This window comes from Aristolochia californica, unplaced genomic scaffold, assembly GCF_029961685.1.
Source record: "Aristolochia californica isolate CCGP_79_NKW_82.1479 unplaced genomic scaffold, dmAriCali1.0.hap1 SCAF_9, whole genome shotgun sequence".
NCBI lineage: Eukaryota > Viridiplantae > Streptophyta > Magnoliopsida > Piperales > Aristolochiaceae > Aristolochia > Aristolochia californica.
In genome coordinates this window covers 23,337,719-23,358,260 of record NW_027182290.1, presented here as the reverse complement: position 1 = coordinate 23,358,260, position 20,542 = coordinate 23,337,719, and the positions used below count along the sequence as shown (strand labels likewise).

At 34.7% G+C, this 20,542-nt stretch overlaps 1 protein-coding gene across 1 annotated transcript in view; it reads right to left on the bottom strand.

The window, feature by feature from the left end:
- LOC137940147 (calpain-type cysteine protease DEK1-like) overlaps positions 1-2,992 on the bottom strand; it is a 51,642-nt gene extending 48,650 nt beyond the window's left edge. The window contains exons 1-2 of the mRNA XM_068785085.1: positions 2,554-2,992; positions 2,189-2,437 (exon numbers count right to left, since the gene is read on the bottom strand). Coding sequence (XP_068641186.1) covers positions 2,189-2,313 — 125 coding nt within the window. The 5' untranslated portion in view covers positions 2,314-2,437; positions 2,554-2,992. The remainder of the gene's footprint in view (positions 1-2,188; positions 2,438-2,553) is intronic.
- Positions 2,993-20,542: the final 17,550 nt, after the last annotated feature.

The following is a 20,542-nucleotide window of genomic DNA, read 5'->3' as shown; positions in this document are numbered from 1 at the left end:
CTAAACTATCCACTTGTAGAAACACAAAAGATGGCCTACACATGAGGGGGGAAGTGTTAAGAAATAGTCCCACATGGATTAGTGAGTACAAAGATCTTGAGTTTATGAAAGAGGTTCCCTAAGTTGGCTAGTCATTTTGGGATTGGCCTTGGACCCAACTTAACATTTAGGCCCCCTTTTTATTCCTTGCCCATTTTCATCACAAAAAACTACTTCATACTTTGCACGATTTCATTAAAGGCTCGAAAGCAAAAGACAACACACTATTGAAGGGGGAACCTTTACAATGAGGTGTTTTCATCTGAAAAATCTACTTCACACTTTTCAAATTAAGCTTTTCTGAGGCAAGTAAAGGCAGCATAACATGGTGCTTTCATAACAGATTGCTGAGTAATCTTTCAGCAGCTTATAAGTATATTCCCTGGTTCATTGGCTTAAAGGCTATAGTTATAGCTTGATTGACAGGGATTCAGTATTATTTTTTAATGAAGGAAGCATAAAAGATTTGCCAAAAACTTGGTCTAGGGCAGATCCCAGATCACGGATGCAATCATGTGGTCAATATAGAAAATACCTAGAGTGTGAATCATACAGATGAGGATATCAACCAAAGGTATACTTTCTTTTTTTCAAAGAGAGAAAATTTCATTAAGGGAAAGAAAATACACAATTGCTAGCCAAGTTGGCCACAAGCACAAAGAATTTTTTACTAGAGGGAAAAGATCTCCCACAATTAAATGCAATTGAGTAACACCAAACTGGGCAATCTGGTCTGCCATGGAATTTTGCACTTCTAGGAGTATGTCACCACAAAATCTGACAGAAACAAGCATTGTGACGAATCTCATGAAATAAAGTAATAAACTCCACAAATGATGCCCATACGAACAGAACCAACTGGTCATCACTGCTGAGGCATAGGCTTACTCATTAATGCAAGAGCAAAAAAAGAAGTCATGATGATGCTTACAGAGTTACATTCATAACCATCATAATTAATGAGACCCAAATTTAACTACAACATGACACGTACAGATGGAACAGAATATTAAACTACGCATTTTATTTGCTAACAGTCCATACGTACTATTACTTGAACAGCTAATAACATGCAAGAGAACGACATATCAACCTCAATCGGAGTATGTCACCACAAAAGCAGACAGAAACAAGCTTGGTCACGAATCTCATGAAATAAAGTATAAATTCCACGAACGAAGCCCATATGAACAGAACCAATTGATCACCACTGCTGAGGCATAGGCTTACTAATTAATGCAAGAGCAAAAAAAGAAGTCATGATGATGCTTACCGAGTTACATGCCCAAATTCAACTACAACATGACACGTACAGATGGAACAGAATACTAAACTATGCATTTTATTTGCTAACAGTCTATACGTACCATTACTTGAACAGCTAATAACATGCAAGAGAACAATACATCAACCTCAATAGCAAAGTCAGAAAGACAACTGTATGTAGTTGCCAAAACTTTTATAGTTTATTTCATCCACTGGCATTAAATACTGAAGCTAAGCAGCACTTTGCAATATCTGATTGGTTTCATGCAGATCATAACGACTACTGAGCTATTAATGCTCTATATGCAACCAAATATGGTTCTTCACCTAAAATGGCTACTAAAATTATGAACAAGATATACCAAAAACACATCCTATAAAAGACTTTTAAAATAAAATACTGCAATAAGTTATAGTTTTAATGACACGAACTCTGCGCGGACGCTGAAAAGCAAAAAAAAAAAGATTTGTACAAATGACAGAGACTAATATGACGCTGTATAATCCAAAATCTCTAACACCATTTAATGCTAGCAAGTAGCACAGACACTTAAAATTACCCTTCTCCCACATATGTAGAGAAGAGGAGGAAAATAAAAATAGAAACAATGTCGGACCCGTTTACATAACAACAACGTCTCTTCCTCCATCAACATAAAAACATTTCTCTGAACACACTGCAATCGATAACGGTAGGATTTTTCCCGTCAAAAGTTTTATATTTTCACAGTGGGAGCAATGAAACTCTCAGAAGTGATATCGAGAACCGCCAAACATAATTTATCAACTTAGCTAACAAAATATGGCCTCACTACCGTAGAACAAAACATAAGGAAAAACACTTCGATTGAGATAAACCTGAGAGTGGACAAACAAACATTACCTGTAAATCCGCCATGGCCGCCAATTTACAGCACAAAGGATGGAAACGGACAACGAACTCAGAACGGAGAAAAGCGTCCCCGAGACAACGCAAGCAATCATAACAAGAGGGTCATCTCCCGCCATGGCTCTTCTCTTTCTTCACTTAAACCATGGAGCGAAGTCCCAGAACTCCAACAGGCAAAAAAGAAAAAAAAAAAAATTAACCAATAGAAGACAATTCCGAGGGGACATCTGCAAAAACGAGAACCTTGACAATGGGAGACAAAGCACGGTGCGTTAAACCCTAAAAGAGTATCGAATCCAGCAGTACCAGCAAAAATATGTCATGCGAAATGGAAAAGAGACGAAATTTTAAATCTTTACCTCGAGGTAGAGTGGTTTTATCCTCCCAAACTGGAATAGTAATTTCTACAAAAACATGACAAAGTTCCCATGGACTCAGGTAGATTTTAAGCTGATGAGTTCCAGTATGCAAAGAGGTCACTGAATCGAGCGAGCGAGCTTAGGGTTTCAGATAACAAAATAAGGACAAGACATGAGCTAGGGCTTTTGTTTATCTTCTACACTTCCAGAAATTGTCCGGACGAAATGGTCTGAACCCTACGGATGCTCTGTGAAAAGAGCGAAATGTCCAATGAGACGAGGCGGAAAGAGTGACAGACAAAAGCTCGAACGAGGCGAATCTCAGTGGCTAAATGATAAATGAGAATGGTGAGACCAGAATGGGTGGAAGAAAGTTGGAAAGTTGGCATGTGAATTTAATTTCAATTCCACTCGCTCATAGTGCACTCGGAAAGTTAATAGAATGTAAATTTCATTCCACAAAATTATATTAATGTGTGAAAGATTGGAGCAGAACACTTCTTCTCTTGCAGTCTGAAATTTCAGCTTTCACAAGCGGAAGCTACTTCTTATTCCAACTTTTCTTTTCTTTCCTGTTTTTTCTCCTTTCTTCGTCTTACTTCTTCTGTCTTTTTTCTCTTCTTTTTGTTCCTAATAATGAAATATATTTTGTATAAATATTTCTTTTATAATTAAAAATTATCAATCATATAAAAAATTATGTTATACAACTTTAAAATACTAATAGATTTATATTTTTTATTATACTTATTTTAAATATAGTATATTGATTAATTAGATGAATTTATATTTGTTTTATCAAATTCAAAAAAAAATTTATAATTTGGAGTGGCCAATAAATACATGAATACCTCTTTTTCTCGTTCACTCCATACCAAGTCTATTTTAGTAATGAATTCATTTAACATTGTCATAAGATTATACTAACACTATAAAGTTTATTTCATCGCACTTTCTGTATGACACACTAACACAAAATGTATATTCCTTATGGAAAATAGATACCCTAGAATTTATATTCACTTTCTCTTTCCCTCACTAGGTGATTTACTTTCCAAATGTACTAAACCCCTAGTGCACATGAATAGTTGGTAGATCACTTTGTTCCTTCATAAAATGATAAAATTTGAAATTCCATATCTCATGAGTGGAATCCATTCTCTATTGAATGATTCCATATCCTCCTTTTGATGACACGAAGAGTGATGGCTAGGGAAGATACCTCCTGCTCCCCTTCTCATTTCATTAGGTTTTATGATGAAGAAAGCCACTTGTCATGGCAATAGGAGTCTTATCCTATTTTATTTTGAAATAAATAAATAAATAATATAAAATTAAATTATTTTATATTGCATATAATCTATATTAACTTAAAATTTTGGACAAAATATCATGCACATATACACTCCAACAAAATGGTGAGGCTAAAAAAAGAAGAAAAAAAAAATACCCCTTACAAGTTGATCTAGCTCTACTAATTGTTGGCCCACATGGTTTATCAAGAGGAGGATGAATTGAGAATTACAAGTTTAAAAAATTTTAAGGCATGGAACAATAAATCATGCAAACAAGTAAAGTAAAACATAGAAATTCAAACAATACAAGATTTGACACCAAATGTTTTGTTATAGATGTTTCCCTATTGGTATTCACCGCCCAAAACTTTGTACTTAGGAGATTCGACTAATCTAGACCTATTAACTGGAATTACATAAAATAGATTTCAGCTCTATTGTAAGCCATGAGTATACTCAAATACACGATTTACAATTTAACATCCCCAAGAGATTTAATAGATTCTAACTCTAATAAGACCCTTTTTTTTATCTAAATTTGATTAGGTTATGGATGAACCTATCTCAAATGAAAAATACAAAGGAGAGGTAAAAACTTACACGCTTATCAATTGGAGAGAATTTTCACCTTTGAGAGATCAAAAGCTTCCAACCTTTGTGCAATGTAGAATGTTGGAGTTTGACTATGATATGTGCAATGAAGATGGTATGAATATAGAGAATGAAAATTTTAGAGTTTTGATTCACTCGGACTAAAAAATGCACTTTAGGAAGAATTTCAATAAATTGAAAATAAATGTTTGTTGACATACCAATAAAAGCTCATTAACTTCTCAAAGGGAGGTTTGGCGGGGTATTTATAAATTCCCCAAACCAAATTAGTTGTTTTTTCCTGTCTACAAAAAGTTGAGTTCACATTAATAAATAAGTGTAAAGTGGATGACCAATCAATCGTGTGCAATGACTATTTTTCTGTCATAAAAAAATATATTTTACTCAAGCATGTATCCTCCTTTTTTTTATCAGTGGTTCAAAATTAGATACGTTCACTTTCTCTACTCTTTCACAAATCGATCCGACCAAAAATCTTTCTCTTTTATGACTGAGATAGATATAACTTATTGATCGAAGATATAGTCGATTAACATCTTCCCATCGTGTATAACATTTTAAGTTGATCGATCAATATACATGGTATAATCGATCAATAAAAATCCCTACTGGTAGTGTTGAAGAGAAGGTATGGAAAAATCTTACATGACTCTCACAGTTAAAAACCTCACAAAGCCGTAATTAATATGGAGTCTAAGAAGAGTATCATAGAAGGAGGTCTCACAGAAGAGTCTCAGTTTAAAGGTGTTGAATTTATTAAAAAGATAAATACTTCATTGACTTGTTGTAATTAGAGTACATGAACCTTTATTTATAATAGAGGAAAGTAGTAGAATCCAATTACAATTAAATTACCCTTGATCCAATTACACCCAAACACTAACACTTAAAGATAAGTCCTAGCATAATTAAATAATTCAACATAAATAGAAGACTAATATAACTAAAACATCTTCAAATTGAAACTTTTTTGTGAGATCTCCTTCCATAATAGTTTTGGCTCTGTAAGACTTCTTATTGTGAGAGTCATGTAAAACTCTTCCATATTTGCTCTTCAACACTCCCCCTCAAGTTGAGTTTATAACTTCAGCTTGTAATGAAAAAGATTCTTGGTCTTCAATTTTCTTTTGTTGAAAAAGAATTTTTCACAAAAACAATTCTTCATAGATGCAAAAACTTCATCTTTTGAGCTCCCCCTTTCTTTAATATTTTGGTCACATAAAAATTATCACAATATATGGAATAAAATATTTATTTCTTGTACATCTTCTATTTCTCTTCCTCGAGCTGGGTGGTAATGGCAGTGATCTCAGTTTGAAATAAATAACATAGATGTATTAATAATTTCTTCTATCATGGTGTCCCAAGGATTAGTACAAAAGTGGACACACACTCTTAAAAGGTAAAAATAGGTGATAAAACATAAGTCGAAACCAACATCAAAAGATTTCAAACAAAAATAGTCACAATAATCACTAAAGTGGATAATGTCTATCATTCACAAGAAAGGGATAAAAAACCCAAGGGTACCAATAAAAAGTCTCAATGGACTTAAAAACACCCATATATATAAAAAGGTAAACTAACCGAAGCAACGCACAAGAGGTTGGCCCAAAGGGGTATATGAGAGTAAAAAAATGATGGTAGGAAAAAGGTAACCAATAAAAAGGGGTATATTAGATATTTTCCTGATATTGTTGACCAAAAATACCAACTCAAAAAGTTATGCAAAAATTTCGGCTTAAATTCGAATTTTTTAATGCAATAGGATACCAACATGACATTTGATTATTCCAATGCGCATATATCCTTCAATATAGATCAAATTGATAAGAAATTTTTTCATTTTGAAACTAGACTTAAAAAAATTTCATCCAAGTATAGTTTATCTTCATAAAATATTCTTATTTTGAGATAAATAAACTTATAGATTTCTGGCTCTGTAATCTGGCCGAACTAAGTACTCTTTCTCCTTTTGCCAGTATGACCATTTACTTTTCCAAGATCAATATCTCCTTATAAAAAACTCAGATCTAGAATTGGTTGAATAGGTAAGAAAATAGATTTACAGATATTTCTTTTGATATATAATTTTTCATATAAAGTCTCATTTTTTATAGTATAAAATGGCTAGAAAGTTGTAGTTTTCTACTACAGCTCGAACCTCTCTTGCAGTTAGAAGTGGCATCGAGCCGAGCCGAGCCAAACCCGAACCTGCCTATGTTCGAGCCGAGCTTGATTTAAATATTTCGAGTCGAGCCTCATCTCGAGCCTAAAATTGTTATCGAGCTCGAGCCCAACGATTTCGAACCAAGCTTCGAGCAGAGCTCGAGCCTCAACATACATTTAAAACTTTTCAAATAATATATATCGAATAAAATGTATATAAAATTATGCATACATTTTACATAAAATTGGGCATGACCTCTTCATAATATTGGGCATAACCTATATATATAATACGTGTATAAGATTGGGCATAACCTATATATATAATACGTGTATAAGATTGGGCATAACCTTTACTTGAAATTGAGCATAATCTATATATATAATACTTGTATAAAATTGGGCATGACCTCTACTTAAAATTGGGCATAATCAATTTACACAATACCTACATAAACACTCCATAAACACTCCATCTACATTCCATAAACACTCCATAAAATTGTTTATACACTTCATAAAATAGTCTAAACACTCCATACACTGCAAAACATTATAAATAAACTCCATACAATAATCAAACACAACAAAATTAAATGAAATATCACTATCAATTTACAATCACCCAAATAAAAACTATAAATCCTTTAAATAAAATCCTATTACTATTAAAGACTTACTAGAAAATTACAAGAAATATTTTAAATTGTTCTTAGGAAAGTTAAATGGACCTCTTATTGCCTTTTCTAAGGAAATAAATAAAAATTAATAATTAATCTAATATATTATATACTTATCGATAAATTTTGAATCACATAAAACGTCAAACACAAAATTGCCATGAAAATTGCCTCATGCTCAAAGTATTATATCATCAACTGTCAAATACTTATTCAAAATTTTTCTATATGGTTTTCTAACCCATCTTGGCAAGAAAATCTTACTTAGAAAATTATATGATTTTTTAAAAAGAATTTATAATTAGAAAAATATTTTGAAAAAACATGAGGCACTAATGGTCCCTATATGTCTACTAAAAATTTCTTTTCAACAGTTATTGAAAAAACCACTAATAGTTTCTAGAAACGTATTTCTACTAAAATATCTTTTCAATTTCTTTAAGAGCCATGAGGAAGGGACAAAGAATTTTTTTTCCCTTGTTTATGATCTCGCCCATAGGGGTGGCTTTGAATAAATTATATATAAAATTATGCATAAATTTTTAAAAAATATAATGATAGGGGAGGTTCAGGATTGAATTTCAATAATGGATTAAAATGCACCAATATTAATCTTTTTTACTCCAATTGTTGTCTAGCTTGTTTTTTAATTTTTGAATCCCCCTAGATGAAAGTTTATATTCTAGGAAAAACTAAAAATATTTTTCGTATGATACATATTTCCAAAAAAATACTTTAAATAAAATCTTATTACTATTAGTCACTTATTAGAAATTTACAAAAAATATTTTAAAATTTTCTAAGGAAAGTTAAATGGACCTTTTATTGTCACTTCTCGGGAAATAAATAAAAATTTATAATCAATCTAATATATTATTATACTTATCGATAAAATTTTAATTAAATAAAATATCAAACACAAAATTACAATGAAAATTGCTTCATGCTAAAAGTATTAAAGCATCAACTGTTAAATACTTATTCAAAAATTTTCTATACAGTTTTCTACCCCATATTGGTACGAAAATCTTACTTAGAAAATTATATGATTTTTAATAAAAAATTCAATAAGAAAAATGTTTAAAAAAATGAGACATTAATATTTTATAGAAACTTATTTCTATAAAATTTATTTTTAATTTTTTCGAGAGGATTTTTTTTTTTTTTACTTTATGATCTCGCACGTGCGAGATCATCTTCGCGCGGGGGAGGGGGGGAGATTATTTCTCCCCTAATCTCTCCACTAAAGTTAGGTTCTGGTTTTTTGCTGAGACGACGCGGAGGGAAGGGGGTTACGGTGCCAGGGAGGACCTGTCGTCGAGGATGACGACTGCGACGGAGGCAGCGGTGACGAAAACGACGAAAACAAAAACAGAGGTGATGACGAGGAGAGGAAGAAATGGAACGGACGACCACAGAGGCGACCGACGAGTAGCTGCGACGGCTGTAGAGACGGCCGATGAACAGCTGCGACGACGGTAGAGGCGGCGACAATAGCTGACGGGAGGGGCTCGGCGATGACGAGGGGAGGAAAAAATTCCCCCCCCCCTCGCTCTCGATCCCGCTCCCCTGCTCCCAATCCCGATTTCGACTCACCTCGAACAGTCTCGCAAGCCGATGAACCGAACCTGGCTTCGGTCGAGCTCGACTCGTTAAGGTAAACGAGCCGATTTCGGTGCTCGACCTCGATAGATAACGAATCGAACCGAGCTAGTACCGAGCCAAACTCGAGCCGGCTCGGTTTGAAGCCACCCCTACATGCAGCCTGACCTTTGCATTTCAATTTCTTTTTGTAGAAAACTCCAATGGCAAAAAAAAATAAAAAATTAGAAGGTAGACTCTAATATCTTTCCGTAAATATCTAATATGTAATATTAAAATCTCAATATAGAGGTAAAAATGCAAAGGAAACAAAGGATATAGGGACTAAAAACTGAAAAAAATATATACGAACCTAAACTGATATAATAGATAAAAACTCATTATCTCTGTGGGTTGACCGAGTCAACTCAAATAATCTGCTCTGATACCATATTGAATTTATGGAAAGATAAAAACTTTATTGACTTGTTGTAATCAGAGTACATAAACACCTATTTATAACAGAGGACAGTAGTAGAGCTCAATTACAATTAAACTACCTTTGTCCCAATTATACCCAAACTCTAACACTTAAAGATAAGTCATAGCATAATTAAATAACTCAACATGAATAGAAGACTAACGTAACTAAAACACCGTCAAACTGAAACGTTTATGTGAGACCTCTTTCCATAATAATTTTGGCTTTATAAGACTTCTAATTATAATAGTCACGTAAGACTCTTTCATATTTGCTCTTCAACAAAAGGTGTTTTAGTTATGTTAATCTTCGATTTAGGTTTAGTTGTTCAATTGTTCTAGGACTTATCTTTTAATGTTTAACTTTGAGTGTAATTGGGCAAGGATAGTTTAATTATAATTGGATGCTACTTATTTCGTCTATTATAAATGAAAGTTTACAAATTACATCAAGTAAGTGAAGTTTTTCTCTTTTCCATAAATTCAACATGGTATCAAAGCAGGATCTATGAGTTGACTCGGTCAACCCATGAAAATTATGTGATCCTTTTCTGATCTATCATCTCAAGTAGTTTTTGTTTGTATTCTATATTTTTTCTTTTTTCGTGTTCTAGTACATGTTGTTTTTTTAATGTTCACACCTCTATTCCGAGCTTTTCATATTTTAAATTATATATTGACGGAAATATCTTCAAGTTTACTTTCCAACGCAAAAAATAAATTTTGTAATTGGAGTTATATACAGAGAGAAATTGATATTTAAAGCAGCAAAGGTCAAACTGCAAAAGAGGTTTGAGCAACAGTAGAATGGTTCAACCTTTGAGACATTTGATGTCATCAAGAATGAAACTTTATATAGAGTGTATAATTTATGACTCCTTCATAATGATCTCGAGAAAAGAGGGAGAGGAGAAGAAGAAGAAAGAGAAGATAAGAGAAATGAGAGAGAATTTAGTGATCGACTTCCGAGAGAAGGGAGAGGAGAGTTTGGACGAATTTGAGAAGAGAGGAGAGAAGTTAATGCTCTACCTCTTAGCCAAGGGCCTCTATTTATAGTTTTTAAAATACCCTTAGGGCTACAATATTACAAGAGAAGAGACATAAATAGACAAGTAATTACATCTTCAAGCCATCTTTATTAGAAGTCTTCCTATTTATCAATATGCCACCTCTTGGATGTGTGGGCTTTCTTCCTTGGACGTGTAGACTTGAACCCATCTTCTAACACTCCTCCTCAAGATGGAGGAGAAAAGACATCATAAATACTCAACTTGCCACATATAAAAGATAGGATCTTAGACATAACTGGTTTCTACTTGTTCTTGTGATGAAAAATGCTTGAGGGAGATTATACCCGATTGAGATTTTTCCCGTATAAAGTGGCAGTTCACCTCAATGTGTTTGGTCCTTTCATCGAAGACTGGATTTGAAATGGTATCAATAACTACTTAGTTATCACAATATAGACCCATAGAACTGCCTTTATAAAATCCTAATTTGGTAAGAAGGGATTGATCCATAGGAGTTCACTAACTGTGTGAGTCATAGCCCTGTATTATGCTTTTGTACTAGATCTTGTAACCACATTTTGCTTCTTGCATCTTCATGTAACCAGGTTTTCTCCAACATGAGTGTTGTTACAAAGTGGGACAACCCACCATGATAACCACGAGTTGGCATCCTTATCATATGATCACATACTTCATAGAAGAGTTTCAATTGTAGTTATGTTATTTTTCTAGTTATGATGAGTTATTTAATTATGCTAGGACTTATCTTTAAGTGTTAGAGTTTGAGTGTAATTAGGACAAGGTAGTTTAATTGTATTTGGACTCTACCACTTTCCTCTACTATAAATAGAGATTCGTGTACTCGAATTATAATCAAGCAAAGTAGTTCTCCACTTCTCAACTCATGAACTATTCCTCTCTGGCCTAAACTCTTTTTCTCGATTTTACTCTTCTCTCCTCTCTCCTTCTCTTTTTCTCCCTCTCTCACCTTACTCAAGATTTCAGTCATGGGGTCCTAAATTCAACATGATATCAGAGCATCAAATTTAGGATCCCCATGTCAAGAGAATGCTCTAAGAAGTTATGATCAAAGCTACTCATAGAAGGCTCTTTGTGAAACAAGATTGAAGTTTGTGAGATAAGTTTTTTATATTCTTGATATTATTAATTCATGCTCTTGGTTTTTGGATTTAGAAGATGGTTTAGAGATGATTTTATGGTTCTCTTAATCATATGAGATTATTGCGCTTATGCATCTCGGATTAGTAGAAGGCCAAGGAGGTTTTGTTAGTTTAAATTTTTTTTACAGAAAATTGGTTTATGTTGAGATTTTTTGCATAAAAGGTTACAATTTTGTGGGAACAAGATTCCCTGATAAAAAAAATTATTCTTGAGCCTATTATGAGTGGTTGTTTATTCATTGGATTTCAGAAATATGATTACTTAGCTTCTATGCTCAGCCTCTCCATTAACTGAGTTGGTTGAAGAACTCTACTCAGTTTTGTGATTATTATTTTGGAGATTTTTTTAGTACATTGAGTTGCCTATTGTGACTGACGAAAACATGGGAAACAAGAGTGATATTCTCGATATTACTACCATACCCTTGCGAGGGGTATCAAATTTCATGAGCTAGTCCACATCGGTTCGTCGGCTCCTTATAACAAAGGATCTACTTAGTCACCTCACCAAACTAGGGCATCTAATTGATGAAGAAGATATTTCTTATATTAAGTGGCTAAAAAATGATACTTTGGTGATTAGTTGGCTCATCAACAACATGGGCGAACCTGTCTCCAACAATGTTATTCATCTTGATACCACTAAACAAATTTGAGAGACATATGCTATGTTGTACTTTAGCTCTGACAACTTACATAGGCCATATGATATTCTCCAAAGATTGTTCAACACTAAACAAGGAGAAAATATCCATAAATATTTGGCTCGTTTTATGGGCCTTCTTCAAGAATGGAAGATAGCTCGGACTACCTCCACAAATGTCTTTATCCAAGACAAGAAGAAAGAAGCCTTAGTCACTACCATTTGCCTTGCAAACATTAAGCCATATCTCGAAGTTGCTAAAATTCAACTCCTTAGCGCCTTTGCTATTCCCACTTTTGATGATGTATGTGCCACATTACGCCGTATTCCAAATTCTTCTTCTTCTTCTTCTTCTTCTTCTATTATAAAAGTATCATCCACTATGTACTCTGGGCATAGGGGAACATCAATTGACTGTAGTCGAGGTCGTGGAAGAAATTATAGAGGAGGAAGAGGAAGGGGTGGAATGAATGGTTTTGTTAGAATAGATGGAAAGGAATGCACTCAGTGTGGGAGATATGGCCACACCATAGATACGTGTTATTACAGGAAATGTACCCATTGTGGGAAATATGGCCACACTATAAAGACATGTTATAGAATCCATGGCAAACCAAATTGGATGAAGGCTAATCAAGCCTTAGTAAGTGATTCAAAGGAGGACCAGTCTACCATAGAAAAGAAAACCCTTACCGATGATGAGTATGACTTATTCCAGAAAATGAAAACATTGATGGTCTCTCCTTCGTGTTCCTCGTCAACTATTGTTGCCACTACTACTTCAGGTATGCTCTCTACCTCCTCTTCATCGTGGATAATTGACTCAGGCGTCTTCGAACATCTCACAGGTAACAAAACTCTATTCCACTCATTTTCTCCTTGTCTCACGATTAAATTTGTTACCATAGTTGACGACTCTCAAACTAAAATTCTTGGGAAAGAATCCACCTCTGTTACACCATCACTTTTGCTCGCAAATATTCTTTTTGTTGATATTTTTCCCTTGATTCTTTTATCTATTAGTCAACTAACAAAATATTTTAATTGCTCCATTACCTTCTCACCCACTTCTTGTGTGTTTCAGGATCTTATAATGAAACAGGTGATTGGTAGAGGTCGTGAACAAGGGGGGTTCTACTACCTGGATGTGCCAAAAATAAATATTGTTTCAACCAATAAAACTGAGACAAGTCTATGGCACAATTGGTTGGGACATCCATCCACAGAATCTCTTCATCGTTTTCCCCCTACTTTTAAAGATAAGTCAAATTTAAATTGTGAAGTCAGTCAACGGAGCAAACACCAGAGAACTACATACTCACCTCGTCCAGAACTTAAGAGTGTTGCTCCTTTTTCATTGATCCACATAGATGTATGGGAACCCTTGAGTATCTCAAATATTTCCTGAGTCAATTACTTTATTACATTTATTGATGATTTTATTCGTACCACATGACTATTTCTTTTTAAAGAATGTTCTGAAATACCATCCATATTTAAATCCTTTCTTGCTATGGTGTTCACTCAATTTGGTAAAAAAATCAAATTACTTTAGTCAGATAATGCCAAAGAATATACTTCTAGAGACTCTGATTTATTTTGTCAGGAGAATGGCATTATTCATCAAACATCCCAACAAAATGGTGCCTACACTCCTCCACCAAAAGGTGTAGCAGAACGGAAGAATCGTCTTCTTCTTGAGGTTGCTCGCAGTTTACTATATACCATGAAAGTCCCATACTTTTATTTGTCTCATGCCATCCTTACTGCATGCTTTCTTATAAATAAGCTACCCTCTTCCGTTTTTGGTAATAAATCCCCATAATCCTTATTGCTACCACATGATGATCCTTTTTCACTACCCTCGAAAGTCTTCAGGTGTACATGCTTTGTTCATAGTACCTCCCTACAAAAAATTTAATTGATCCAAAATCTATCAAGTGTATCTTCTTAGAATACTCTTGCACACAGAAGGATTACATTTGCTATAATCCCACTCTCCAAAGGTTACTTGTGTCCAGGGATGTAACTTTTTTTGAAGACTCTTCATACTACTCTGACAATGCTCCTCCAGGTCTCTCTTCAGTACCAACTTCTCCTCGATCGGTTGTGCCCAGTGCTACAAAAAATGTTCAACCCCCAGACACACTGGTTGACACCACACTTGTAGAGTTTACAGATCCCACCGAGGTAAGTCCATCTTCACCTGTTATTTTTGGCCCACAATATGATACTCATACCATTGCCTTAAGAAAAGAACCCAGAAGTTGCACTAGGGCCTCTATATCTCACCCCACATCCAATTTTGTGTCTCACCATCGTTTATCCTCTTCATGTTGTCAATTTCTTTCTTCTATCTCCTCCACCTCAGTCCGACTATCCTATCAGGAGGTTCTAAAACATCTTGGGTGGAAGGCATTAATGGATGAAGAAATGCAGGCACTCTATGAAAATCAGACATGGGCTCCAGTTCCTCTTCTATCAGATAAGCAACCTGTCGGTTATAAGTGGGTTTTTACTATGAAACACAATCCGGATGGGTCCGTTGCTCGCCTTATGAAGCGTTTCATTGCTAAAGGCTATACACAATGTTATGGGATCAATTATGAGGAAACATTCTCTCCGGTGGCCAAAATAAACTCAATACGTATTTTATTCCTGGAAGATCTATCAATTTGATGTGAATAATTTTTTTCTCAATTGATACCAAGGAAGAAATTTATATGTAACAACCACCGGGATTTGTGGTTGAGGGGGAGTCGGTATGTCGATTGAAGAAATCCCTTTATGGTCTGAAACAATCTCCTTGTGCATAGTTTGATAAATTTAACCAAGCACTCATACGAGCTGGATTCCAATGATGTTCTGTAGATCACTCTGTATTTATTAAAGACGCACCTAAAGGCAAAGTGATTTTGGCAGTATATGTTGATGATATTGTCTTAACCGGTTGTGATCCCAACGGCATTCAAGAAACTATGGAAAAAAATGTGCAGAATTCAAGACAAAAGATCTTAGACTACTTAATATTTTATGGGTATTGAAGTACTATAGTCCAAACATGGGATTGTAATAACTCAAAGGAAGTATGTCCTTGATCTACTGGAGGAGACAAGAATAATAGGGTGTAGACCAACAGAAACCCATATGGATTCAAATACAAAATTGTCTATAGGTACTGAAGAAGATGTGGGTGTTGAAAAATAGATTGAAAGACATACAAAGACAATGTATTTACATTCAAAATTTTGTAATCTAACCGATCTGAGTATTTTTTCTTCTTTTTCTCCAAGATCGATATCTCCCTCAAGAAAACTCCGATTGTGAATTGGTTGAATAGGTAAGAAAATAGACTTACATAAACTTAGGGTTTAGGGTTTAGGGTATTAACCCTGGAACTTTAATTTAATTACATTAATGCAATCTCTATGAAATGACCCTTTATTTACCGTCCTGCGATAATTGTATGTGGGCCTATGGGCCTTCTCTTTGATAAGTGGGCCTTGATCCCATCTTCTATATCTCTTGGATGTATGTGTCTTCCTTGGTCTTAAGGGCTTAGGCCCATGTTCTAATACTCTTGGATATGTTGGCCTTCCTTTGTTGTGTGGGCTTGGGCCCTATATTCCAACATTCCCCCTCAAGCTGGAGGTGAGAGAACAACATGAATTCCCCAACTTGTTGTAAATGATGTATAAAATCTGATATTATTCCAATATGCCTTGATCTTCCAACACTCCCCCTCACACTGGTGCACTCGTTCATGAGGCCGAACTGGAATAATATGAGAGCATGAGGCCGAACAGGAATAATATCAGTGAGAGTAAATCACTCCTAGCCGCTAAGACTTTGCTCCATACTCCAGTCTTAACTCATGCTGGATGTAGGGCACACTCCGTCTTCTGTAGGTAGTGTGTCTATCGGCATTGCTGTGAAGTGTCCACCTCCAACACCGTGTCCCTCCATAGGACAACGACTATCAAGTGGTAGAGTAATATATGACATTAATGAGGGGAAGTAACATAAATGTAATAATAAGTTCCTCCGTCATGGACTCCCAATCGCAAATAATTTTAATATTTTCAATGGGGTATTAAGTTCCTCTGTCATGGACTCCTAACTGCAAATAATTTTGATATTTTTTACGGGGTATTAAGTTCCTCCGTTATGGAATCCCAACCGCAAATAATTTTGATATTTTTGATAGGGTATTAAGTTCCTCCATCATAGACTCCCAAGTGCAAATAATTTTGATATTTTTTATGGGATATTAAGTTCCTCCGTCACGGACTCCCAACCTTTACCCAAGCCGTAGAGCTAGTGCCGCATTGTTCATCATTATGGTTCATATGGGTGTGCAAGAAATAAGTGTGGGGGTGTATGGATTTGTGGTATGGGTATGACTGGTGAAATGGAACATGTTTTCATCCTCATTTCATGAGTCCCATTGTTAGTAAAAAAAAATAAAGTGAAGAGAAAAAGAAATGAAGAAAGGAAGTGATGAAGGGAAATGGCTTTTAAAGTTACAAACTGTCCTTGTTCATAATTCCTCCTTAAATTCTAAGAAAGGGGTCTATTTATATGAGATAGATACAAATTGAAGAAGATGTTGAGTGGAGTGATTGGTCTTCATGTCTTATTTATTCGAGCTTGAGTTGATTAATTTTTGCTCCACTAGTTTCGATAGCTTTTGAGCTAAATTCCCAAATATTTCCCACCTTGATCCTAAACCCTGTTACAACCATTGGAAAGTCCTTATGATTTGTGTTATGCATGTGATCTGAGTGGTGGAGAATGAGAAGATATGCAAGGCGATGGTAGATCATTTTCTTAGGAATAAATTCGAGAGAAACACATACCCTTCAAACACATGAGAGTTGAGTGTTTATTTTTGTGAGGCTCTTCTTATTTAGTTTACTCCATCTTTGAATGAAAATGCTTACTAATTAATTTTAAGTTGTTTAACAATGTTTGTTCATTGTATGTTATGAGTTTTGAAGAGCTTGGTAGTTTTTTGTTGATGACGTTACAACCTTGGTGTTTTTGATAAAGTGAATTTGAGTTTTGCCCGAGGATGTGCAAAAGCTAAGTGTAGGGAATTTGATGAGAATGCAAGATGTCATATTATTATCCCTAAATGCTTAGGCTTTTATAATTATTTGGTGCCTAAATGTACTCATTATTCTTATATTTTGATTTAGGATGCAAATGAAAGTGTTAAGTGCAAAACAAAGTTAATTGGGTGATTCTGGACAGTTTCGACATTTCTTCGTAATCTGGGCATAACTCTCTCATTTGAGCTCTTATGGAGATGATTCAAGATTCTATGGAATTCCAAAAAAACTTTATACAACTTTTATGTTTTTAAATTTTGAGTTATATGGGCTGCATCCAGGTCTAAATGGGGCTTGAAGTAGCGACACGAGCACTGTGACCGAGACCGGATGCACGAAAAGAAAAACTCAAAACCGGGAGAAAGAAGGGGAAAAAAAGGAGAAAAGGAGTTCAGCGCTCCAAATCTCATTTTCTCTTCTCCAGTTTTTCCTCTCTCTTTTCTCTAGTTTTTTCCATCAGATTTCTTCATGGCCTAGCGTGGCAAAACTTTCAGATTTGGTCAAAGGAAACTGAAGCCTTGATATCAATACAACTGTGAGATTTGATTTATTTTCAACGTTCAATTTATGTTTTGAATATCTGATGTTCTTCTATAATTTTCTTTCATGATTGTCTCTTTTAATCACTAGGAGGCCTAGTAGTTTATTACTTGTTGCAATATATTGCTAAGTTAGATGTCAAATCCATTATTGTTTGATCTCTCTAACCTGTGAAGCAATTGTGATTTGATGATTTGTTGCATCAGGAATTACTAGATCTTGAGAAGAATGTTGGACTAAATTAAATGTACCCGTTTGTGCTTGTGTTATTTAGCTTCATCGATCTCTCTAATTCTTAACGCTACTACTTGATTAAACCTTTAGCGTTTGTCTTGGGTTGTTTAGTAGTTTGGGTTAATTGGATCGCTTATTTTCTAATTAACTACAAAAGGAGATATAGGAAGATATTTCCAATGGTCAATATTCAAGTGCGAATTGATATATGCTTGCATCGATGATTCGTAGTAAAATTCTAATGGTGGATGTTGACTTAGACCAAGGTTTGTTCTTTTGAGTGATTTCGATTCGTTTAATTTGAATTATTTCTAAGTTGTTTTTCTTAAAAGTGGTTTCATTACACTCAACCCCCCCACATCCTTGTTCACGGAGCATAAAAGTAGACTAATCACTCTTCGTGGGATTGATCCTTATTTGCACTACTACATATATTTTTAGGAGTATAGGTTTTATTTTTGGTTGCCTGCGACAACACACTAACTATTTGGCTTATGTAGCTTATAACAAAGAGGGCCTTAATCATGTTCATGCATGCTTGTGTCAATGTGACCTCAAAGAGAATCAAGGCAAGTTCTAGATGAACAAATCCATGGAAGATTATCTCTCTTGAAAGAAAATAGTGAGACTGATATGGATGTGTTAATCTAAAGGCTCAAAATCTTATCGACTTTTGTCTATAGAATTTAGTCACTACCATCCTCAAAGAAAATAACTAGACTAATTCATTCTCAGTTGGAAGATTACTTATTCAATCATGTTATGAATCTTTCAAGAACCTTATTTTATCTTGCTCATGACATACACAACCAAAAATCATTAAAAAATACAAAAACAAAGATTTTTTTTTGAAAACAAAATTGAAACACAGCATAATCCCCTCCCCCACACTTACAACTTACATTGTCCCCAATGTAAGGTGAAATGTAAAGAGAAGGCACAAATAACCAAAATATAAATGTGAAAATAAAGTGAAAAATGAATGAACTCCCCTTGGGTTACATCCCAAGCAGTGCCTTTGTTTATCGTCATTGGCTTGACTCAATGCTTCCATAATTAAGGGTCATCCCATACGTAGTATTTGTCATCACTCTTGACGTTATCTCTTTGAGCCCTAGACAAACGAGAAGGTAACATATTAATAACCAAATAATTTACAATATTCACACACCAAGGTTATGTCACACTAGTGGCGAGGAATTGCTCATCAGCGAATGTTTCTTGCAAATGAAGTTCATCCTGCACATGCTTTTCTTCTTGAGGTGCACTAAGTTTACTGAAAATCATCACTAGTAACGTTCCTCTATCTCCAAGGAACATGTACTTGAGATGATTGGGGAGAGGCTTCAAATCCAGAGTGGGAGCCTGTAAAACAGGGGGTAAAGGCCTCTCATTAGAAATTGGTAACTCAATATATGGAACGTTACCTGATTGTTGTAACTGTGGAATATCATTTAACGTTGCAACAATTTTCTACAAATCAGAACTCAAGGATAACTCCTCATTCTCTTTCTCTAGATGCTTACTAATGGAAACTTCCAATTCATCTTTTCTATCAAGTTCAAAAATTTCCTACGCGAAATGATTAATCACATCTATAGAATAAACATGATTGTAATCACCAGGATATTTCATGGCATCATAAATGTTAAAATAAATGTTAAACTTAACAATTTCACCATCAAATTCCATGGTAAGTGTGCCACTATGAAGATCTATCTGTAAGAATGGTCTTCCTAACAAAATAGGAGCAATTTGGTCACCATTTTCCATATCAAGCACATAGAAATCAACAGGGAAAATCAAATCATTAACTTGCACAAAAAAACATCCTCAACTACACCCTTAGGATAGGCATTAGCTCTATCAGCTATTTGAATCACAACACCAGTTTTATTCAAAGGTCCAAGTTTCAAAGAAACATTTATAGAATATAGCATGACATTAATTGAAGCCCCTAAATCTATCATGACCTTCTCAAATCTGATGTTACCTAACGTACAAGGGATAGTAAACATACTTGGATCTTTGCACTTCGCAGAGTGTTTTCTTTGAATAATTGCAGAAACATTCTCCCCTACTCTCACCTTCTCACATCCTCTAAGTTTTTGTTTCCCTTTAATTGTGCACAGTTCTTTCAGGAATTTAGCGTAACGAGGCACTTGTTTAATAGCATCTAATAGTGGAATATTTACCTCACATCTATGAAAAGTTTCATATATTGTCAAAACCTGAGGAAAAGGAGGAACTGGTTTAGAATCAGAAAGAGGTGGAAACTTTTGCTTAGGTACATCATCAACATTGGGAAAGTTCCTGTCTGCAACAACGTTTTTCTCCTTTTCTTGCTTCGACGATGCAGGGGCTACCTTTACCGGAATCTCAACTTCTTTACCACTTCTCAAAATGATTACACTTTCGTTTTCTTTTGGATTTAATACCATTTGAGAGGG